Source organism: Vanessa atalanta, chromosome 8 (genome assembly GCF_905147765.1).
Source record: "Vanessa atalanta chromosome 8, ilVanAtal1.2, whole genome shotgun sequence".
Lineage (NCBI taxonomy): Eukaryota > Metazoa > Arthropoda > Insecta > Lepidoptera > Nymphalidae > Vanessa > Vanessa atalanta.
The window spans coordinates 13,117,107-13,141,676 of record NC_061878.1 but is presented as its reverse complement, the minus strand read 5'-3'; the positions used below and the strand labels follow the sequence as shown (position 1 = coordinate 13,141,676).

Genomic DNA, 24,570 nt, shown 5'->3' with positions numbered 1-24,570 from the left:
CCATTGTATAGCGACAGACAGCGGTAAGCGACTTTGTTTTATAAAATATAATGAAACAACATCGATTAAAACAATAGCCAGACTATTTGAATTAGTGTCATAAATGAATACGCCTCGTAAAATCTGATTCGTTAAAGTAAAGCATATAAATTGTTCCATATTTCTTTATATTATTCATAATTTTAATATTCACTTACAAATATGAGTTAACTGTTAAATTAGCTTTGCTTTTGTTTTTGCAACATATGCAGCTTGTAATTCTTGGATGGAGCTCTGGTAAAATACATCCTAGCATCACTTTTAGAATTAAAATAAATATCTGCAATGTCAACCCACTGCGGCTAGTTCGACCTCTTAACTTAGGAGGTACAACAATAACATAGTTCGATGCTATTTGCACTTCTAAAATATATTATCTTAAACTGCGAAACCGATATACTTAAACTGTATAATTTATAACGGTTAAATAATTATATAAAATATAATTTGTCACAGCCTTGCCGATAATAAACGTAGTTGCCGTAAAAAAAATAACGTTGTTAGAGTACATAAAATAAATTAAAAATACATATTATACTTTGTTCAAGTAAACTTTAACAAGCATTTTTGAATCGTCATTTTACAGAACTGTATTAAATGTAACAATACCACCAGATCGAAATGTGAATCCTACCGAGAAGAACGGACAGGAAACTCGGAATCTTCAATTAACAAAAAAAAAAGAATATTAACTATACTTACTAAATTATTGATAGCAATGAGGCTTATATACTATACCATCACATTTGCTATATATTCCAAAAAATATATAGATATTATAGTTCAAGCAGGCTGTCTAGACTCTTCTCACATATGAATGGGGCGGAGGCATGGCACCAAAAATCATCCAGTTTGCTGTTACGAAACATTGCACCGCAGAATTGACCACTTGAGTTGTCAGGTTGTCCTTGTGCCCAGTCTGCGTAACCTGCTTCCTCGATCGTCAATCCTAGAAGCATAAACATGCAACTTTGCAGTATGCAATAATAAGTTTAAGCACTCTTTATTTTTTCCTATTTCAACAGGATATTTTAACAGTCGAATAGTGTCAAGTATCAGTCATTAGTGTCAAGTAAATATTCACTGCTGGCTTAAGGATAAGGTTTTTCGGAGCTTACACCACCACGCTATTCATAATAGATAGATATCAGCTGACAAGGTTCCTTCACCGCCGAAAATTGCAGCAATAGATGATTAAGGCATATGATACCTCTAGTGCTTACCATGAATGGTCCTCCAGACGCCATGTTCGTTCCAATCATGCATACCGATATTTATTACATCCTTGCTCGTCCCGGGACGGATCTTTGAATGATTAGCGTCGTATATATTTTTTAGGAGAAGAGCTTCTTGTGGACTGTTGATCACCGCCAGATAACTTCCCTCGGCTGCGCAGGTCATAAAAGCACGCTTCCAGGGTTTTCCTATTCGATGAAATTTGTAGCAATTTCCAGTTAAACTTTCAAGCTTATATTCTGCAAGGAAAACGTCCGTTAACTTTAATATTCTTATTTAAATAGTTTTAGTGAATATTTAGTAGGTTTTGTGTACATATGTTCTTATACTTCACAATGGCTGATATTGTTAAAGGATTAGAAGCCAATGTTAATTTAAATATTTATATAACTGTAAGTAAGTGTATTATATAAGTTTTTTTTTTGATGTACAGTCAGAGTTGAAAGTTTTAAATAAGAATTACGAAATAGTTTAGATCAAACCTTTATCGACAGTCCCACATGTCGTCATAATGATGTCTTTCGTGTTTTTCTTAAAACACATGTACGGAAATATTTCCGAGCAGTTCACGTCGGCTATCGTGCCATTGGTTAAGACGATACAGTCTTCCCCGTTGTTGAAATTATCTGGCTCACCAGGCGCCCACTTCACTGGCATCCTAGCCAAAGATACACCTGTAATAACAAACATTTGTTTTATTTCCGCTGTCCTGTCTTCGAGAGGTTTTTTTTGCGTGATATTTGAAATTAATATTTGTATCGTTTTTTTACTATATCAATGAATTGTATAATAAAAAAGTATATTGTCAACTAACAAAAGATATTAAAAAATATATATGATATTGGTATGCAAATAGACCAGCTGCCGGTAAGTGCATCGCCACCACCATCACCACCATTGATATTGGGTCCTATAAGAAATATTAATCATTCCTTATATTTTCAATGCGCTGCCAATCTTGGGAACTTCGACTTTATGTCCCTTGTGCCTGAAGATACACTGATTTACTCATCCTTTAAGCCGGAACAGAGCAATACAAAGTGCTGCTTTTTCGTGGTAGAATATCTGATAAGTGGGTGGTACCTACCCAGACGGGCTTGCACATAGCCATACCACCGAGTTAAATAATTATATATCATAAATTGCTACAGATTCCCTTTTGACTTTGCCAGGGAACGATAACTATTCCTCAGAAATGCTCTGCTAATGTTTCTTCGCTGGAAAACTGTCATTATTAATTTATTTTGACAAAGTTCCGTTCCATTTTTGTAGCACGTTGAGTGGACCACTTGACACCAGGAACGCATACTCTCGCGGTAGGTGATAACTCTTGCTAAATTCGTACATGCTTTAGCGTTTTTTTTATAAACGTAATATTTGATGTGTATACCTTCAACAGAAAAAAAATCTCCATGTGAGAATAAGGCATTTATTCCAGTATAATAGGCGCAGTCATCCGTTTTCTTTGCGTTCCAGTAAGCATCCATCGCGATTTTCATTTGATAGTTTATTGGGGAAGCCAAAATTGAACCTGTAAAATATAAAACTATTAAGATACTAGTTTCGCTTGCGTTTCAGCGGTTGGTCATATGCTTTTTGCCTAACACACAGGCATAAAGCATATGTCCTTTCTTGGAGTTCAAGTTTGCTGCGTATCAAATTTAATTTAATTCAGTTAATTGGTTTTGCCGTGAAATGGCAACAGACAGACAGATTTACTTTCGCATATATAATATGAGTATACATAAATAAAAACACCAGACTCTGAACAGGTTAACTAGATTCTTTGGCAATAAACGCAAGTTTTTTTTTCGTATCTCATTTGAAATGGATTCCCTGAGTCTCGACAAAAACGTACGTAACGTGAGGATTTTACAAGAAACATTTCAGAAACTTTTCAAGTGATAAACAATTTCTTAGCAGACTTACCGTTTTGTATAGTGGAATAATATAATTTGTCAAACACTTAAATCGGGAATTTGCTGGATATTAATTTTAAACATATTTTATATCTAACTTAACGAATTTCATTAGGCAATAAAATATTTTTACAATTATATTTTAAGAAATGTTTTTCTGGTAAGTATTTATTGAATGAATATTTTTTTATGTAATATCTAGCAATTTTAAAGATAGAAATCTTATTCACAATTCAACCAAAACTTATTTCTAATATGATTTCTATTAATTCCTATTACTCAAAAGACGGGGCCCTATTTGATACCATCATTGAAAGTTTATGAAACGCTCGTAACTGTGAAATTAATTTGACTAACTTTGATCAATATACTATTAATTCCAGAGATCAGCGGTGTCGAATCCGATTTTCCGGAAACTCGATTACTGTACAACAAACAGCACAACAAATTATTAGCATAAATAAAGGATGAGGATCTTCTACATCCAGTTCCTCGATTATTTATTTAGCGTTAGTTGCAGAGAAAAATATTGTATTGATTTTTATCTTGCTAGAAACGATAAATATGTAGTAACTTCGCCCCTTATAACAGTACCTTCAAGATCGCATCTGAGCCAAGCATCGTGCCAGGTGGCCGGTATTAAATGGAGTTTGAACCATCCACCAACATATCCATTGTAATCGTAGTCAAAACGAAAATGTTTTCCCGCTGAAATTTAGAAAGTTATACCGTTTCTCATTATTTGATATTATTGTCTGTTATATCTATATTAAAATCAAATACACACTATGAATTAATAAATATTTTTGTATTGTATTAGCCTGTAAATTTTACACTAATGGGCTAATGCATTCTCACCCTTTGAGGAGAAGATTTATTCCATCACGCTGCTCCAATACGGGTTTGTAGATACACATGTTGCAGAATTTCATTGATATTGAAACATGCAGGTTTCCTCGCGGTGATTTCCTTCACCGCCGAGCACGAGATGAATTATACACAACTTAAGCACCTGAAAATTCAGTGACGCTTGCCTGGGTTTTAACCTGCTGTCATCGGTTTAGATGCACGCGTTCTAGTCACTGGGTCATCTCGGCTCTATATATATATAATTATTAATAATAAATTTGATTAAAACTTAAGAATTAGTTACAATAATAAAAGAAACATAAGTTAAAAATGACGGCTAGATACAAGATACGACCTTGTCGAACGTGATACGAGATCAATGCTTGAATAAATACCGATTTGACGCTTAGCTTCACCCTTTAATCCATTAAAACGAATAAATTAATAATGAAAAATAAACTCACCAACGCTACAAGCGAACAGTAATAACAAGGTAAATAAATAATTTTGTAAAATCATCACAATAACTCGATGTGTTTACTTGAACGTACAATTGCGCTCTGTTTCGTAAATCTTATAAATGGTATACGTTTGATAACCTCCTCACTATCTGTCAAACCAATATAATAAGAAAAATATTAAGGTCGTTTGGGATTCCCAAACACACACAAACATAAAACATGAATCTGTTATTCTAGTCTTTTTACAATACAAAATGTTGTGTCTTCTTCTTTCGAATGTTAAATCAATTATGACAAAAAGAGAGAAAATAGTTTTTAAGTAAACACACACTAAACAACGTTTATATGTAGGCACACATATTCATAAGAGTTAACTACAGGCACTAGGGATATAACGTCTTAGTTAACAACATTCGCGGCGTATTGGCGATGTTAGGAATGGTTAATATTACTTACAGTGGTGAACACTTACCAACAGGTGGCACCTATGCCCATCTACATACTTATAGTATAAAAAATACATATAAATCGTAACTGATGTTAGTGTATTACGTAGTCGAAAATAAATTTGGATGGCTGAGCAATTCTCAAACGGACTCTGGTAGAATTATAACGTATCAAAATCTTCCAACATTTATAATACTAACTTTATCGAAAGACATAAATCGTTGTGTGACGAATAAATTTTACAAAACGAATAAAGCAATAAAATTAATGCATTGCAAGCAATTAACATTATCATACAATATAATTACAGAATAAACATAAAACAAGTTTACTTTATAACTAAAAGTAATATTAGGTTGATGTGAAATTGGCGTTTTGTACGAGAGGAAAATAAAGTCAGTTTTTTTTTTTGTAAAATAAATTTAATTAATTTAAATATGCACCGTTGTTATCTATGCACTTTTGCCATCTCATGTGCATTAGTAGTGCATTGATCCCTTTACTAAAAATAACATGAAGGCGAGAATCAATAAACTCTCTCAAACAAGGCGGTTTGGACTGCCGCATCGGAGTTGATTTTTTTTCCTTCACAACTTGGCCTTTGGACAACTTCATATGTCCAAATTCCGGAAATAAGGGTAATCTGTTGGCAAGGTCCAGGGGTACAATGGATGTCACAGACATTCCAATTGTAGCTCATCTAACTTAGTTTTTTGTTCTGCAGTGTGTGGTCTAGCATTGTCGTGGAGCAGCACTGGCCTAGAGCGATTGACCAATCTAGGTTGTTTAGCGGCTAGTTCTTCCTTCATGGTTTGCATTTGCTGGCAATAGATATCTGCCGTAATCGTTTGGCCAGATTTTAGAAAGCTGTAGTGAACGACACCGACGTTAGTCCACCAAAAACTTACAAGTAACTTTTTCTAAGTTAATATTTGTTAAGGGCAGCATTCGGCTGGGCTCCAGGGTTCAGCCTTTGTGTCGAGTGTGTGTCGCTTTCAAGTATCGTATAGTATCCACTTTTCATCACAAGTAATGGCTCGATTTAAAATCCCTCTATTATTGTGTTGGTTACGCAAAGTAACACAGCAGTCGACGCGTATTTGCAAGTTCGACTCACTCAATTCATGACGTACTTATCATTCAAATTTTTTTTTTCCCGAATTTCTTCAAGTGGATAAATACAGTTTTATCACTTACTCCGAAACCTGCAGCTATCTCTGAAGTGCTTTGTGATTGATTCGCTTTCACAATGGTCTCCGGTCGCCCACGGAGCTGGTTCTGAAGTTCGAAATTTCTAGAACGAAAACGTTGAAACAAAAAACGTATCATGCTTTCTATTGCGACACCAGCGCCGTACAAATCATTAATCCTGCGAGATGTTTTCGCAGCACTGGTGCCACTGGTGAATATACCGATATTTAAAAAATAATGAGGATAAAACAAAAGAATGACTGTTTTCAAAACTCAAATGTACCGGCTAAATGAACTTAAAAATTTGAACTTGAAATTCTTAAGCAGTTAGGAGATATCTTAAGTAAGATCAAAGTGGTCAGTACGACAAAACGCTAATTTCATATACAGGGCCTAATATTTGGATATTCTAGAACTATCACACACCTGTCACCAGGAAATTCGGGTTGAGGAAAACTGACTTGTACTTCGCTGGAATCTGGAAGGCATTTCAATGGCATCTATCTCATATATACAAGTCAAAGTAAACATGTTATGCTTAATATTGGAAAAATTGACAGAAACCTTTGCTCAATTTATCTGCTACATAACAAAGACCCTTGTCAAAATACAGCAGTTGGTATTTTAGAACTTGCAAGATAATCAGGAGTATTGTTTTTTGTTTTAACGTTTAAAACGAGTTAAAAGGGCGAACTTGTTGCGATACTAATTCAATTATAATAATAGCTTATCTTTTAGTTTGAAAAATGTCTCGGGGAAATACCTCAATTGCGCAAGCGTCGTCGGCTAGCTACTATGATTCTCGTTTAGAACTATTATTGATACATTGTATAAAACTAGGGTATAATTATTAATATAAATATATAATATATAAAGTAAGTGAATTAAAGTTAAAAGTAGAGTATGATGAAATTACTAGTAATAATAATAATTAAACTGTATCGTTTCTATTTTTATTTTATGTAATCTCGTATGTATTCTCTGTTTCGATAGACCAATTATTCTAATCGTCAGATGAACACTGGTGACCCAGCAGGCTGGATTTATCCAGTAAACTATCGATAATAATAATAAGACTTAATTTTAACAGTTTATTTACACTAGATTTACTGTACCTTCGTTTTATTTCTTAATAAAATTTGTTAATTGTTTTGTACGTTCTCTCAGTATTGATAGTATACCTACCATCAGGATTCCTTTTGTTCTGCGACAATTCATCGGTTATTCATAAAAAGATTAATGCTTAAAGTATTATTTCCTATTGGTTTATCATCTTTGTATTCATCACCGGGTCTGAGCGAGCACTAGTATTATTTAGGATAACTAAAGGCATGATTGACATAACATCTTAGTTTCCAAGTTTGGTAGCGAATTGGCGATGTAAATAATGGTTACAATTTTTTTCAACGCCAATGTCTATTATCAGTGGTAATCACTTACCTTTTTTTTTACATTAACTGCCTTTAAAATTCCCACTGGGCTGACGCCTCCTCTCCTTTTAAGGACAAGGTTTGGAGCATAATATACCACCACGCTGCTCCAATGCGGGTTGGTGGATACACATGTGGCAGAATTTCGTTGAAATTAGACACATGCAAGTTTCCTCACGATGATTTCCTTCAGATAAATTATAAACACAAATTAAGCATATGAAAATTCAGTGGTGCTTGCTTGGGTTTGAACCCGTAATCATCGGTTAAGATGTACGCGTTATAACCGGGCACTGGGCCATCTCATCATCTTACCATAAGATGGCCCATTTGCCAGTCCATTTACCTATGACTATAACAAGCGAACCAAAACAAACAATAAAACATTACAAAAAAAAGTTTCGGACCAATTACTGGGTCTACTACATAATGTAACTTTAAACCTTTATAGTAATTAATCATAATTTTACTTTTTTATAACCGAAACCACAATTTATTATTAAACATAACTCGTTTCGTTAATTGAATATATCCGTAAATAATATTACGAATAAACAGTATGTTTTCCTTGTGTGGCCCCGAGTGTTCGACCGCACGCCAGCTTGCCTAGCTAGCTCTCGACACCCATGTGAGCAACATGGCATTTAAAACGTGCACAATTTTTATAATTATAACACTATTCTACAAAGTGTCTGGTAAGAGATTTCATTATATCATTTTTATAGTACTTTATAAACTCTGCATAATCTTAATGCTTGCATATCAAGCACGTGTTAATTTGCTTAAATTATCTTTATATTGTTTATAAGCAAGAATAGATATTGATATTAAGTTTATAATTTTATTAAACATGACTAAGTTATTAAAACTAAGTTGACTTATATTTACTTATATTTATATGTTGGTGTCGTTAATCTCTTTATTATCTTTATTAATGTTATCAATTGTTATGTTAATAAATTTATTTATACATATATCTAAAAGGAATAAACTGATTAAATGAAAACAAAAAGGGTGCGAGAATCTTAATAAGATCTAGAGAATAAGTGTAAATTGACATTTGTTTTTGGCTAGTGATGTGCAATTGTTTAATTCTACACACTTTATTAGCTTCACTAATAACTTATATAGTTTATATGAAATTAAATTCGATTGTGAATACCATGTTACGATATCATAGAGTGGATTACGTAACCAGGAAACGAATAGTAGAATTATTTAATGGCGACTAGGAAACCCCCGAGCTTTGGCTTGTTTGGAGGTGTCTCATACATTACTCAAGCGGGTTTTCTTAACATTAGTCTATATTATGAATTTTATTATTTCCAGAGAGTAAACATTTCCGTTTTGATTATAATTTTCACGAGGAAGCCGGGGGATGGTTGAAGCTTCATCGCATACCAGCGACATGGCACGATGCTTGGCTTCGGTGTCACCTTGAAGGTAAGCTTGAACCTCATTCTATTTGATGTTATATTTTTGTACAATTTGCAATCGACACATGTTAGTGCGCAAATATATCTATATTCCCTCACTCCCATAATCCGATAGAACGGCAAATCTTTTATGAGCGAAAAGATTTCAAGTGCAGAACATATTGTATGTAAAACAATTTCCTGAATAGCGCTAACATTTGGTTCAATGAATATACCGTATATTATCCCTATAATATCGATAATTCAAATATAAGGGTCCTGCCTCACAGGAGGTGCCCTTAGGATGCGAACGAACGATTCCGAACCAATTTAGTGGACTCCCAACAACCGGCAGTGTCTTCTACTCGCCAATTTTTCTGTCATTCATTTTATATAGATTTGATAAAAAGGGTGAACTGCGACAGGTTTTAATAAATTTGTATTCGAACAGGTGCAATTTTGGCTTCTCCGATCAACATATTCGTAGAGACTGCCATTAGGAATGAGATGGTAAAAAATCGTGTCACATGGAATGGAATTTTCTCCGGATTTCATGCAACTTTCTCTAAAGGAGATTTCTTCTCCGTCGATGGTATGTGATTTTGTTTTTCTTTAACTTTAATTTAAAAAAAAAATTATTATAGTTATTAGTTGAGCAAAAATCCAATTTTTTTTTTTTTGGCTAATTTTGTTGCATATATTAAATTTAAAATCTGCTCAAGCAGCTCAGTCAGAGTCATTTTAGCAGCTGATCTATTGAAATCAATACGTGTAAAAGCGGCTTAAAATATTTTGGAATCGAAAATAAAGTCAACATTATATAAAAAAAATCTTTGTATATATCTTGTATATGAAATACTATTTCGAAATTACATATAAGGTTTAGCTTCATGATATCTCTAATAGAATCATTGTAGCACAGATGTATTGTATCCCAAGAAAACTTAAGCTACAAAGATAAGACGTTTTCATCTAAATTCCAACGAGAATGCTGATAGCACGCCACCATTACACGGAGTCATGATTTGCACAGTTAGATATCGTCAGTGTAAAAGAAGAAAAGCAGAAACGCAAAATCTCTCTTGGGAAATGAAGTTTAAAGTTTTAACTAACCTTTTTTCCCAAAAGTAACAAACTATGCCTTTACAGTAAAGTCCTTAATGTTAATAAATGTTATGTCCGTAAATATAAATTTTCTTTTTCTTTCTCGAAGGTGTGCCGTTAAACAGAGTCTCAATAGAGTGGATGCCAACAGAACCCGATAATAAAAATAATGACGAGGACTGTATACTATTTGCTGTTAATGGGACGATAGCTGACGTCAACTGCAATGAAGTCCATCCTTATATGTGCTATAAGAAGAAATCTAAAAATATGATCGTTAATGGTTGTGGTACTGTCGATAAAGGTCAGTGTTATTTTGATTAAACAAATAAAAAATGTAAATTTTTTAATCAATTAAATTTTATAAAGAACGGTTTATTAACGGTTCTAAGAAAGTTTAATTTCTCCCCAATTTATTTTGATATATGAGAGCCGAGATGGCCCAGTGGTTAGAACGCCCAATTCAAACCCAGGCAATTCATCTCGTGCTCGGCGGTGAAGGAAAACATCGTGAGGAAACCTGCATGTGTCTAATTTCAACGAAATTCTGCCACATGTGTATTTCGCCAACCCGCATTGGAGCAGCGTGGTGGAATATGCTCCAAACCTTCTACTCAAAGGGAGAGGAGGCCTTTATCTCAGCAGTGGGACATTTACGAGCTGCTAATGTATAATGATATTAATTCTGATAGAATTAATTGTAGAACGGCTTAAAATAATTGGTTAAAAATAACATTTTGAAAACAATGTAGATAATAAATAATTTGATTACGCGTTAGCTCTGCAAATGAGGCAATGGAAAATACACATTGCATATTTCGAATGTAGCGTAGAGGATTATGCTAATAATGCCAATTATTAATAAGCTTCGTTTATATTCACAATTTGGGATTTTTTTTTTTTTACTTAATTCATGTAATGGTTAATGGTAAAACAGTAAGCTTCACCTTAAATCCACCCGAACTAATATACCTATATTGTTTGTTTCCATCATATCAAGAAAAGATAATAATTATAAAATTAAGCTTTCCATAACGTTTCAATCGATACAGATACCGTTCTTTCTTTTTAGAATACTCTCTAGATCCGAATACAGGGAGTTGTTACAAATTTCATCGCATCGCGAGAAATTGGACGCGGGCCTTTATGACGTGTGCAGCCGAGGGGGGCCATCTCGCTGTCATCAACAGCGAGACCGAAGCTAATGTGTTGAGAGAGATATTTGCTAAGCATCCTCGAGATTCAATACGCTCAAACCTGCCGGGTATCATGCGTGAATTAATACATGTCGGCTTTCACGATTGGAACGAAAGAGGCATATGGACTACGATACACGGTAAGCTCTTTAATTTTTTTATATTCAAAATTGGTAGGTGGACGGACAAGGACCCCTGACGATAAGTGCCAAGATCACCATTCTCACAGACACCATTGCTCTTACATATTGGTACTGAAATAAACACTTTCAATCTTGAGTGAAGTGCAATTCTCGATCTTGGAACCACTGGAACACTTCTCCATCCTCCTTCTAATGGAGAGGGAGGGTATTTTAATAGGCATAAATCAAAAATAATATTAGGAATTAATTAATTTTATTGCAGTAATTTTGTATTACATGTAGCTTTTAAACAGCGGCTGATAAATAATGGAAGAGTCGTGTTTAATCCTAATTATTTTTTAATTAATATAAACAGCATAAAAGATCCAAAATAAGACAATCATCTCTCTGAGCTTTGATCGATTGCAAATATTGAAAATGTAAAATAATTATCAATAAGTTAACTAATTATGAGAAGAATTATTCTTGAAGAGATTTTTAATTTTAAAATAGCTTTTAACTGAGATCAAGTTTCAATATACGTAAGTTCTTTGGAGGGCTCTATAACATTATCAGCATAGTTTATGGAGTATGAGATGTCGTTAGATTTGGCTTTGTTGAGTTGTGGGGGCTGGTATCCACTTGAACAGGCTTGCACAAAACTCCGGATAGATAATACTGTCTTATATTTGTATATTGAATTTTACCGATTCGGAATTCTTCATAGGGCTTTTATATTCAATTTAGTAATATTTCAAAGACTTCTCGAAACGAAATTCAAAACTCTCTGCGGATTTTCTTGCATTGCAATTCCATAGATAATTGGTGCATGAATCTATAAAAGTTCATATTGTTCTCGTCGGTTTTTCTTGGTTTATTCCGAACGAGCTTGCTAGTCTTGTTGTTGTTGGGAATTACTGTCATGACAGAACCTGATCAGCAAGTCTTGATCAAGTCTATCAGTAGTGGCTACTACCATCAGATGATCTAAATACAAAAGAAAAAATACCATTACCATAGTAGAGTTATATAAAGGTCGCTAATTAATTAAAAACCACCTTAAATCAATATCTATATTTTCAAAGAGGCTGATTCATTTCTAGTATTATAAATGTGAAAGTCTGGCTGTCTATCTGTTTCAAACCACTGAACAGTATTCGATGTAGTTTGGCATGAAGCGATCTTGAACTCCAGGAGGTCATCATCTACATTTTTATGCCTAAAACTTGACGATCAACAAAGCCACTAGTTATTAATAAGCCAGTTATTCAAAGAAAAACTGCGAAATATTATATATTTTTTATTTTATCTGTAGTTGATTAAGTTATTACAATTGTATAACCCAGATTTTTTTTAATTTTAGGAACTCCCCTCCCGGAGGCCGGCTTCGATCTCTGGGCGGAAAACCAACCAGACAATGCATCCCCTGGCGAATACTGTGGGGGTATGTTCCGAAACGGTCGCTTGGACGATGTCTGGTGCCACGAAAGGGGGCCATTCATCTGTGAAAAATCACCAGAAAGTTTACTAGCTGACGTTGATGATTAGACATTTATTATAGATTAATTAGGAAAATATGTTCAAAAAGTCTATTAGTAATATAAAAATGTAATTTAAAATTGTAATTGTAATGTATTATATTTATATTTTATATGAATATATATTATCTGTCATCTCGAGTGTTATACATCGCGGAAAGCGCGGGAAAATAAGATGTATAAACATTGGCGCGCGGTGAAGACGGTGTGTGTGCACTGCGAGCTGATATTTAAATATAATATCTATGTAATGTAACTTGTAAATCGACCTCGCATTTGAACATTACAGTAATCATTGTAAGCTACTATCGGATTTCCGTTACCATTCGTTCACGATGAACGAATTGTAATTACGAAACGAAACGTTCACGTTCATTCAAGAATCGCAACATTGTATATTTTTATTCTTACTTCATAGTAACTGACAGTTAAACGTCAGTCATTTGGAGGTCATACGTTGTTCGGAAAGGAATTGTTAAAATAGTCTGAAGATTATCATAAATTTTAAATGTGAATTATAAATCTGATACTATGCGTGATATTTTTAACGTATAAAATAAATCGTCAGGAATTCTAATAGACGAACGACGAAGACGTAAAAAAATCCACGAATAACTAGGTTTTATTAATCCTTAATACGGATTTCAAAATTTAAGCATGTCCAATTTAAATAACAATTAAAATTGACGTTGATAAATATAATATAATCTGTACATAATACGCATATTGTTAATATAACTTGATATATATCAATAATATTACCTATATGTGTAGATAGAGTGTCGCACTACAAAATAACTACTATTAAATACCACTATACTAAGAATGTACTATTTTTTTAAGGGTTCTCAGTCGACAGTCGACGGGTTTGGCAGTCGATCTAGACATAGCAATAATAAATAATCAAATACATAATTCAAGACATGAAATATGTCAAATATAATAAAAAAAGTCGAATATATTAAACTTCGCCTTTTTCGCATGAGTAAGTGAGACGGCAATACAACAAGTCTATTTCGAGTGACTTTGACATATAATTGGCAGTTTAGAGAGCGACTTCAATATTTCGTTTTCACGTCAGTCTGTGCGTGGCTTATAAAACAATATTCTTGTAATTTTTTCATAGCGCGCCTTGGGGATAAAATCGACTCGAATTAGACGGTATGACGGAATCTATTGCTGTTGTGAGCTCGCTCCGTCACCACACTTTACTTTCTTGTGTGCGTGGCACGTACACTAATGAAATATTAAACAACGCAACATAGTGTAAATAATAGTAATTAGTTTTTTTTATTTAATTACAATATTTCCCATAGTTAATATCCGTGATGGCATCTGCCGAGCGTCCAGTGACGGCCGATTACTCATTCATCATCCTCCTGCCCTTATCCCAATTTTCACTTGGGGTCGGCGCAGCATGTCTTCTTCTTCCATACTTCTCTGACGGACTTACAAATAACATTCTTTCCAATCATATCGTCTTTCACACAATTCATCGTTGCTTTGGTCGTCCCCTGCCTCTATATCCATCCACATCCATGCTCCTATAGACCTATATACCTCCTATATACCTATACGTACTCTGTAAAATATTTACGAAATATGCATATCGGTTATTTTATATGACAGTTCAATTCCGATATTGGGACTGAGATTGAATACATACAGATTTTTACATATCTCAAATAAAATTGAAAACGGAATTGTGGATTTAACATTAATTTCGGTCGGAAATTAAACTGTAATTTATTTCGTTAAAAATAAATATAAATTATATATATAAGATATTATCTGATATTTTTTTTTGATTAAGACGCCACAGTAAATCAACCACAATTGAGTTTCTCTGTGTGAAGAGATTTATTGGTTAATTTATACAACAATAATAAAAATTAAATAAAAGTGTGTATTTACTTATTGCTTTACAATAATAATAATTACGCACGTGTAAGAAGAGAAACGACATTTAATGTTTATTATTAACAATGTCAGTTCCTAAATCACTATTAGGATACTTTACTTTTCACAATCACGAGATGCTTCTTGGTTATCTTTTTCATAGCTCACAAAATTGATCTGTCATGCCACTGCGCGTTCGATGACGTTAGATGCGCGGAATTCGAATGAAAGAAAATGTCATTTTTTCTTTCTATAAATATAATGGTATGAGATGGTAATGAGATGTCATTTTTTAACCGACTTCAAAAAGGAGGAGGTTATCGTCTGTATTTTTATGTTTGTTACCTCAGAACTTTCGACTGGGTGAACCGATTTTGATGTTTTTTTTATTTGAAATTTAGTGCTTGTGTGAATTGTATTGTATTCTTTTCTTGACTGGCGCGACGCGTGCCCGGCGCTGACACCGACTCCAAAACTAACAATAAATGTAACATATATTATCGTAAATCGACTTTTAAGTATACTAATTCAAATATTTTAATCATAGTTTGTTATTCATAGGTATGTGTTGAGTTAGATTTAAAGTGGGTCGGTACCGACCTATCATCTCGCGTGGTAAACTCATAGATCGTACCTACATATTGATGATTAGAAAAAGTAAGTTGATTATTTAGTTGTAGAAGAATACGCAATTATTATGTCGGTTTTTTTTTGTTAAAATTATTGTTTATTTTTTGGAATATAAAACACTTATACACAACATAAAACACTGCGTATTGGAGCACGATTTTCCGGATAATTTTACCATGTAAACAACTGAATTTCACAGTTTAACAGAAACAGCTTTCAATTTAGATTATTGACGTGATGCGTGAACTTCATGTGCCCTTTTGATACTTTATTTGATAGCGGTAAATAAAATTCTCGTATAATATTCTTAATATCAATTTTAGAGTGCAAGCAGGCTGCAATTTATTAAGGCGATATTGCGTTCTGCGTCTCATACGAATATCAAAGGCACGTACCGATGAAATTAAATTACGCCGGAGTCACCAAACATAAGTAGCTTTATGAGAAAATCTTCCACACGAAATTGAAGGAAATAATAAGTATATCAGAGCAGAAGGGGTTCTGTGGTTAGAATACTTGAGTGTTTACCGACGATCATAGTTTCAAACCCATGCGCGTGTGAAGTAAAACATCATGGGGGAACTTAGATGTACCGGGTAAAGGTATGTCGCGTGTGTATACCCAACTCATTGGGGAAATTTAAGCCCAGCAGTGATCAATCAGGCAGTTACTATTACCTAAGTATAATGTTGTATGAAGCTGACGTGACACAGTAGTAAAATACACGTAACCGAAGTTCAAACCCAGGTAAGCACTACTGAGTTTTCATGGGCGTCCTTACCTTGGCACGGGATTAGGTTATTAATGAAATAAATGATATGAATATTAATATATTTAAGCACGAATAATGCAAATTTCTAGCAGATAAACATTTTTTGAATTAGTGTATATTTAGTTATGTCACTAAAAAGAATTGTAGCAGCGGTGGTGTAAGCTCCAAACTATCTTAAGATATTAGGCCGTTGCCGATCATTTACAAGCTATAACTTAAATTCACTAAGTAATTTCGTAGTGAGTTATCTAACTTAATCTAAAGTTACTTAAGCACGTAAATTGTTATTGAAAACGTTGTCAACCGAACATAATTCCGCACCAACTAATGTATTCGACTAATGTAATGTAGAGTCAGCAAAATAATACAAATAAGATTTTATCTTTAATGATACTTTAACGAGCAATGCTTTTGTGAATGAAGATTAACTCTGTAACAAAGAGAAAATTTTGAATACGAGTTCTAACTCTAATTGAGAAGACGTGTTTTTATAATCAAAATCAAAATATACTTTGTTCAAGTAGGCTACCACCGGTTCGGAGTGTAGATTCTACCGAGAAGAACCGGCAAGAAACTCATTGTTAGTTAAATGCAATTATATATGTATGTTATGTCTCTTGCCTGGAAGTCAACAAGCATTAACTCCACGCTTTTTTATCATCAATATACTCTTGTATCGAATATATGCCTTCTTTACCAATGTATTTTTTACAATTGACTTGAATCTATGAAACGGCAAAGTTAAAAATGTCTGCGGAATTTTATTATAGAAGCGGAAACCTTGTCACAAGAATGATTTATTGACATTGCGGAGTCGGAAACTTGGCGTTCTACTACTATAAAATACTACTCTCCTATTATTCTAATCTCAATATATGTAAAATTGGTACAAGAAGGTGCAGCGCTTTTCGGAATATTATTTAATATTATAACATAAGTAACTGAGCATCGTAATTTGTCCGCTTTAATTTAGACTATTGACGTGTATGAATTTCATGTTCTAAGTAATAAAATAAAATCTAAAATTAGGGTACAATAAAATGTGGTAAAATACGATTTTATTGCTTCGATAAACTCTGCCCGATAATGTTTGATTAGAGGATTTATTCAAAAAAATAACTACAAATACATATATAAAAATATCAGATATCGCCCGCGGCTTTGTTCGCGTTTTAAGGGCTGCTCGTCAGCTGTTAGGTATATACAAGCCCATGTGTCTTTAATTGGTGTTTATATCAAATTTCAACAATTCCTTCATTCAGTTCAGCAGTTTGGTTGCGAAAGCGTGACAGACAGACATACATAGTTACTTACGCATACATAATATCAGTTTATATACTTTTACATAACTAAGCAATACATATTTTAAATATACTATAGTGTTAAGTTTGAAATTACTTAAAGAAGTATTCAAATTTTAAAATTAATGTTACTATTTCGTACGTCATCCCTTGAATGTTTAACATTATATTTTATATATAAATAAATGGATATAAATGAATAAAAAAGACATTTTTTCATTCCGTATACTTAAAAAATTGTATCATTTCATAATATATTCCCGCAACTGACGGTCCATCGTCCATCGAGCCTCAAATGGCAGCTGTTATCGTAAAAGCAAATTCAATATCGACTGTTATTTTATTCATTAATTTTCTTATTTCTTCTCAAGTAGTTAAGAAGATACATACGTATAAAAACAGTGGAGAGGAAAAGTATATAGAAAAAAAATTTGTAGGAGATATTTTTCAGGAACCTTGAAAAATTGTAAGATTAATTAAAAAAAAATATACATAATTTATCTGGTTCTCTATAACATAAGTTTATTACTATTCAACTTAAATTTTAATTCCTATAACTTCGTCGACATTCAAAATGTAAATTTTTCACGAATCCTAATAAATACGATAGATTATTCAAGAGCTCGACTAATAATGTGACGTCAACTCAATGCCATGATTATTTATTTTCACTACTCATGTGGTCGGCATAAGCTAAAGTATATTTAAGTTATATCATTTTATTCACGTATGATAAATGATAAAAAAGTACAATTCAACCAAGTTTATATATATCGACGGACAAAACATTTTACTGAACAAAAAGAATTGAAATCAAAAATAAAATAGCGATCAAATAATGTATAGAGTCCGAGACAATTGGTCACTTTATGCTTCTTATTAACGGCGGCACGAGCGAGGAATCCTTTAGGGATTTATATAAACTTTTACGTTTAAAGGAAAGTTTCTACGATAATATATTTCCATTTTTATTCTTTAATTGTAGATGAAATAGATCGTGAGGACGATTTTTATTCATCAATTCTGAAAGTACAATTGTTTATAGTCCGTAGATATTGGCTGACAAAGTGTTAAAAACATTAAATGTTTTAAGGTACTGAAAAGTTGCACGAAAAGGTTTGGTTTCTGAATGAATTGCGCTAGCGTTTAGTTAGATCTAATATATATAGGGTTTCGACATTATTCAAATCCGATGCGTAAACGTCTTAAGGACGTTTTAAGCGCTCCGCGCCTAGGCGTATGACGGGTCTCGGAGCACACAATGTCCTCCCTCCAGACGTCGATTTCATCCTAAGTCGAGGTCCGGTCTCACAGGAGGCGCCATTAGGACGCGCGTGCTCTGAGCCCTACAGTGGGCTCTCAACATCCGGCAGAGTCTTCCACGACTCGCCCACTCGCCCGGTAACGCTGTAGAGGCCACTCTGGCCAACAGGTACTCTCCATTCGAAAAAAAAGGAAATTTATAATGTTGGCACTTTTTGTTTTATTACAATTCCCAGTTTGAGGTGTGGGGTATAAGAGTCAACCAAAACTAAGGTAGTGGTTTATTGGATCGTGAATGCATATAAAAAATATAAAATTGATCTTTACACCGTCAACGCGCCACCAATTTTGGGAGCTAACATTATAGTGTAGTTTGAACCTTATTTAAACAATATCGTCTAATATATAAACATTACTTAGCGTGTTTAGTTATAGGCTCACCAATCCTTGAAACCAAACACGATAAAACTAAGTATTGCAGTTTGGCGGTAAAATATCTAATGAGCGAATGGTACCTATCCAGACGAGCTTGCACAAAGCTCTACCACGAAGTAGATATCAATTAATTGACTATAACATCAAAATACTCTTTATTCCAGTACTCTCTTTTGAGTAATTTTGAATACGACTCTACTGGAAGAAGAATTATATGTATACTAATACAAGAAACATCTTTTTCAAAGAATTTATAGAAAAAGTGAGTCAGTGTACGCTAGCATGCATAAAATAAGCAACACAGCAATTACTAAAATAAAAAAGATAATTAAAACTGTAATGGAATACCAATGCCGGTTTATGTCGCACCGCATTCGCTTACAACAAATATAAATTAATAAAAACACCTACAGAAATAAAAAGAGAAAAAGAGATTTACAAAAGACTTACTGACTGACTTACTGACAGACTGAGGAACGGATTTTATTTGACCACTGTCCCATTTCCCTTTCGAGCGAACAACAATGTATTCACACGCATACAAGTTTTGTCACTAATAAATAAAAAAACATTAAAAACTACAACGATTATGAATGTGGATTCCGTTATCTTAAAATTGATCATTCTTTAGGATTGGCGCGTTACGCTACGATAATTTTTTTTTAATTTTATTTTATTTTAGGGAAACATACGGCGTAGTATAATACATACAATTAATACCAAAATAATTCTAACATATGCCAAAAAAAGTTTCCACTGTTGCATTAAAACATGAAGTGAACTAAAAGACAAGTAATAAAAGTAAAATATTATCAAAGTATATGAAATAAGGTTATCAAACATGAATTATTCCAAGATTAACAAAAAAAAAAAGACACAAAACAATAAGCTTCAAATAATATTAATGATAAATAGCGTTTTTTAAGAGTCGTAAGAACTTAAACAGATTAACGTTAAATATATCAACATAATGATGATGTCATTCTGACCGATTTTGGCCATGGAAATTTCAAGGGAGACCAGCCAACGCATATATTATATTACAGTTTATAATGTGAGCACAACATAACATAACATAAGCAGCCCGTAAATGTCCCACTGCTGGGATAAAGGCCTCCTCTCCCTTTGAGGAGAAGGTTTGGAGCATATTCCACCACGCTGCTCCAATGCGGGTTGGCGGAATACACATGTGGCTGAATTTCGTTGAAATTAGACACATGCAGGTTTCCTCACGATGTTTTCCTTCACCGCCGAGCACGAGATGAATTATAAACACAAATTAAGCACATGAAATTTCAGTGGTGCCTGCCTGGGTTTGAACCCGAAATCATCGGTTAAGATGCACGCGTTCTAACCACTGGGCCATCTCGGCTCTTGTGAGCACAAAACACGGGTAAATTATTTATTTCCTCAATATCATAAGCAAAAGGTATGGCATGAGAGCGCGCACACTACCAACTTCTAGACTCCAGGCTGTTACTGTGAATTTTCCTAGAGTATAGCCCAATAACTATTTTATCGGTCCTACCTGGAATTTGAACAGAGAACCTCGGGATCTGTGACCTTATACATAAATAAGTTCTAAACGTGACAAGAAAGATTATGTCTGCAGCGAATCAACGAAGCTTGATAGATTTGAAAAATGCATCAAAATCGTTATACATTTTAGCCAATTTGGATTTAAACTTTAATTGAAACTATTGTGAGGTTAATTTCTCGTTATAAAATATTATTTAAATGTTGTCAGTAATAACTTCGACAACTTGTCCGAGAGAATTAATTTATGCGAGTCCGAAGTCAAATATTTCTTAAGTGAAAATTTGAAATAAGGACAACTTAAGACTTACTTAAGTATAACTTAAGACTTAAGTACAGCTAAGTGACATCATTGCAAATACTTTTACATTTACCATTTTATGGTTTGAAGTAAAAGTCAAAGTCCTGTAAATGTTCAGCTGGACTGGCATCACGCTGCTCTTTAGCGGTTGGTAGATATACACGAGGTACTAAATCACCTGGGCGTTCATGGGCACTGAAAAATTTTACATTACATACATACATTAACAGCCTGTAAATTTTCCACTGCTGGGCTAAGGCCTCCTCTCCCTTCGAGGAGAAGGTATGGAGCATATTCCACCACACTGCTCAAGTGCGGGTTGGTGGAATACACATGTGGCAGAATTTCGTTGAAATTAGACACATGCAGGTTTCCACACGATGTTTTCCTTCACATGAATGAGATGAATTATAAACACAAATTAAGCACATGAAAATGCAGTGGTGCTTGCCTGGGTTTGAACCCGAAATCATCGGTTATCATTAAACACACTTTAATTGTTAACTTTTCTAAATTAGAATATGATGGGAAGCTCAGCAATAAACATTGCCACTTTAAGGAATGATGACCAACCCTTGCCAATGCATCACCAACTTTGGTAACTAAGACGTCATGTCTCTTGTAATTGCACTGGCTTTCTCTTGGTTTTCAAAAATGGAACCCAACAATACTAATTGCTGTTTGGTGGTGCCAGACGAGTTTGCACAAAGCCGTGCCCCCAAATAAGTTTAGAAATACGCGTTTCTTTACTTGTTGTTGTAAAAGTACCTTAATGTAAATTAGATATTGCTCTTCGTAATTGTTCTCATGTTTACAAACTAATAATAATTACATATTAAGGGAAACCATACAAATGTTTGTTGGTTATAATTGAGTCATATTATAATTTAACTTTAACGTTTTGTGGCTTCATTTTGAACACTAAATTACTTTTAGTTGAACAACTAATGATTTGAGCAATTAATACGTTTCAAATTACATATATCCAAAAGTTTATACAGCATGTATTTACGACGTAATATTATGTTACTACCCGTCTAAAGTCAGATTATTCTGTAATAACAAATTTTGAAACTTGATAGAGAACTAGATTATGTAGAGTTATTCTGTAGTTCTAGAAACTCACCGCTGAACATGATCGTGAAATGTCGTAATTGATATTCGACAATGACTGTTAAATAAAGGTTGCAAGCATCAAAATTGCGTGTATATAGTCGTGTCGATGAATACATAAAACAATCAAATCTTGGTAAGTCCTCATGAACAGCCATGATTTTGATATATTTTTAAATTATACTTCTTTTGTCGCGTTATAAAAAAAATGACAGTGAATTTTTATGATGCGCGAACGGGGTGTCATGATATCTACACGATGCATTTTCTAGTGATTGCTATAGTAATTTTTTTTTCATAAGTAGACTATTTTTCTTTTATTGTAATTAATTGTTTGTTTGCAATTTGAAACTATTTTTAATCACTTAGAAATCAGAAGTATACTTCTATAGTTCTATTTAAGTATACTTCTATTTAAACAATATATAATATATAGAGATAACAATATATAGAGATATATCTGACGCAGACCTCTTTTTTGCTAGTTTTGAAACGGTGGCATCATTGTTTATATTGTTTAAATACTTATTATGACATCGGAGTTGTCATCTGTTTCGGAGGATATACGAAAAAAAGCCTTCATTGACGCAACTAATTATAGTATATAAAATGCCAATTGCTAGTGTATTCCCAAAAAATAGTAACAAAATTTTGACCTTTTTTCCATTACTATCGTTAAAAATTAAGTTTAACTAAACCATATGGCCCATGAGGGGATCGAACCCGCGACCTTCGCGTTATTAGCACGACGCTCTAACCAACTGAGCTAATGGGCCTGGTGAATGACGAGACGAAATACAAATTCAGGTGTTCTATTCGTTCTAGCTATTGTAGTGAGGGTCGAAAACTCCAAAATGTAATTAAGTTATAAGTATGATATGTGTATTTGATTTGTTGAATAATTAAGACAAAATCGAAAGTTGGAATCGCTTTGACAATTGGCGAATATACAATGCGAATGTTAAGTGTCAGTTGTATAAGAGATCTAGCTACTATTGATCGTACCTATCTAACTCGTTTGAATAAGCTTCAACCCTTCTTCTTAACAGCCTTTAATAGTTTTGTGTGTATAATAAATAAGTAAGCAGTCATTCTTGATAACTAGTCTGTAATATATATATAAAGCTGCAGTTTGTTTGTTTTTGTGTTTGTCTGCTCATTTGTTTTGCTAATCTCAGGATTTACTTCTACATCAGTTTGATTTTAAAATAAAGTGTAGTCATCACGGACGCCTGGCAGACTTCTAATCGGTCGGTGTTGTTAGGCATAAGAGAGATAATATCTTTGTTTCCATGGTTGAGGGTCATGTCTATTGGCGTTGTAAAGAATGATTAATATATTTTACAGCATCAATATTTATGGGTAGTGATGACCACTCACCATCGGCTAGCTCATTTGTCCGTCCGTTACCAAAGGCAAATCTAATCAAAGATATCCAATAGATATATAAGGATATATTAAAAAAATAGGGCACACCAATGTTAAACGGCACTGCAACGCCATGACGTAATTTTCTGCCTCGCACAACCACTCTGTGGAACCAGATTTCGCCGGCGGCAGAGCGTTCTCCTTTCTTAAAGGCCAGCAACGCACCTGCAAGCCCCCCGGTGTTGCAGATGTCAGTCGTCACTTTCCATCAGGTGCAGCCTCCTGCTTTTCCCACCTAGCAGATAGCTCTTATTCCAAGGTTTTTTCTTTTTTTTATGTAACATAAAAAAAAATGAAAATCCCAATCCCATCCCAAAAAAAAACCCAAAAAAAATTCCAAGGTACGCATTTATGAAAATGTTTGTTGCGTTAGATGACCTATATGTTGGGAAAAGTAGGTTTTTGTCACGGGTGATGTCACAAACAAATAGATTAGTAATAAAAAGTTACGAACATTTTCTTCCTTTGTAAAAAATAAAAGTTTTATTTTGGTACATAAATATTTTTACAAAGGCAGTGAGATTTAGGCTACAATTGTTTTTCGATAAGTTTTCATCCAGCTTAGACTGATTATAATAGTATTCCAATAATGGAAAAACACTGTTTTCCTGTAAAAGAGTCAGCCGGATAAGCTCACATGCTATTTATGGTGTTATACTGATCAGATAATGTTACGAAGTTTCAGTTATCAGAATTCATATTCTTAAGTTCAGATCATAAGTTTATGTTATGACGTCACAAAGGTATCGCTCAAGGTCAAGTCATTTTGCCCCGGATCAGAATAAAAAGTGTTATTTTTCATTGATTTCATGAAATTAAAAATCAAAATATTCTCTTCACGGGTAGACTATTACAAGAACTTTTGAATCGTGATTTTAAAGGTTTCTATGAAACTAGTTCTATCGGCGCAGCTTCGCTCGCTTAAAGACTTCTTTAAGATAAGCA

The 24,570-nt window shown here is 33.7% G+C and overlaps 2 protein-coding genes and 1 non-coding gene across 6 annotated transcripts; 1 reads left to right on the top strand and 2 right to left on the bottom strand.

Annotated features, from left to right (window-relative positions):
* Positions 1 to 148: 148 nt before the first annotated feature.
* On the bottom strand, positions 149 to 5,099 carry LOC125065716 (macrophage mannose receptor 1-like). Of its 4 annotated transcripts, none has more exons than XM_047673493.1 (7): positions 4,977 to 5,098; positions 4,508 to 4,653; positions 3,789 to 3,902; positions 2,666 to 2,806; positions 1,758 to 1,949; positions 1,263 to 1,514; positions 149 to 988 (listed from the first exon to the last, which is right to left on the bottom strand). In XM_047673493.1, the coding sequence occupies exons 2-7, from the start codon at positions 4,560 to 4,562 to the stop codon at positions 816 to 818; spliced, it is 927 nt and encodes a 308-aa protein (XP_047529449.1). In that variant the 5' UTR covers positions 4,563 to 4,653; positions 4,977 to 5,098; the 3' UTR covers positions 149 to 815. The 4 variants fall into 4 exon arrangements, with proteins under 4 accessions (XP_047529449.1, XP_047529451.1, XP_047529452.1 ...); XM_047673495.1 differs by having other exon boundaries at positions 5,040 to 5,068; XM_047673496.1 differs by lacking the exon at positions 2,666 to 2,806 and having other exon boundaries at positions 4,977 to 5,099.
* A 3,041-nt stretch (positions 5,100 to 8,140) lies between these two features.
* Positions 8,141 to 14,734, top strand: LOC125065968 (C-type mannose receptor 2-like). Its single transcript, XM_047673833.1, has 7 exons — positions 8,141 to 8,267; positions 8,902 to 9,015; positions 9,439 to 9,579; positions 10,201 to 10,395; positions 11,164 to 11,427; positions 12,773 to 13,038; positions 13,240 to 14,734. The coding sequence occupies exons 1-6, from the start codon at positions 8,210 to 8,212 to the stop codon at positions 12,955 to 12,957; spliced, it is 957 nt and encodes a 318-aa protein (XP_047529789.1). The 5' UTR covers positions 8,141 to 8,209; the 3' UTR covers positions 12,958 to 13,038; positions 13,240 to 14,734.
* Positions 14,735 to 22,899: 8,165 nt separating this feature from the next.
* Trnai-aau lies at positions 22,900 to 22,973 on the bottom strand. The gene has a single exon. It is a non-coding gene; the product is annotated as a tRNA-Ile (tRNA).
* Positions 22,974 to 24,570: the final 1,597 nt, after the last annotated feature.

Bases quoted from the DNA above. Each gene is read 5' to 3' on its own strand.
- LOC125065968 (XM_047673833.1), top strand. From the start codon at position 8,210: ATGGCATTTAAAACGTGCACAATTTTTATAATTATAACACTATTCTAC. The intron at 9,016-9,438 runs GTAAGCTTGAAC...GTATTCGAACAG, and splicing joins GCTTCGGTGTCACCTTGAAG to GTGCAATTTTGGCTTCTCCG. The intron at 11,428-12,772 runs GTAAGCTCTTTA...TTTTAATTTTAG, and splicing joins CATATGGACTACGATACACG to GAACTCCCCTCCCGGAGGCC.
- LOC125065716 (XM_047673493.1), bottom strand. From the start codon at position 4,562: ATGATTTTACAAAATTATTTATTTACCTTGTTATTACTGTTCGCTTGT. The intron at 3,903-4,507 runs GTGAGTTTATTT...TCTAAATTTCAG, and splicing joins ACTGTTCGCTTGTAGCGTTG to CGGGAAAACATTTTCGTTTT. The intron at 989-1,262 runs GTAAGCACTAGA...TTATGCTTCTAG, and splicing joins CGTCTGGAGGACCATTCATG to GATTGACGATCGAGGAAGCA.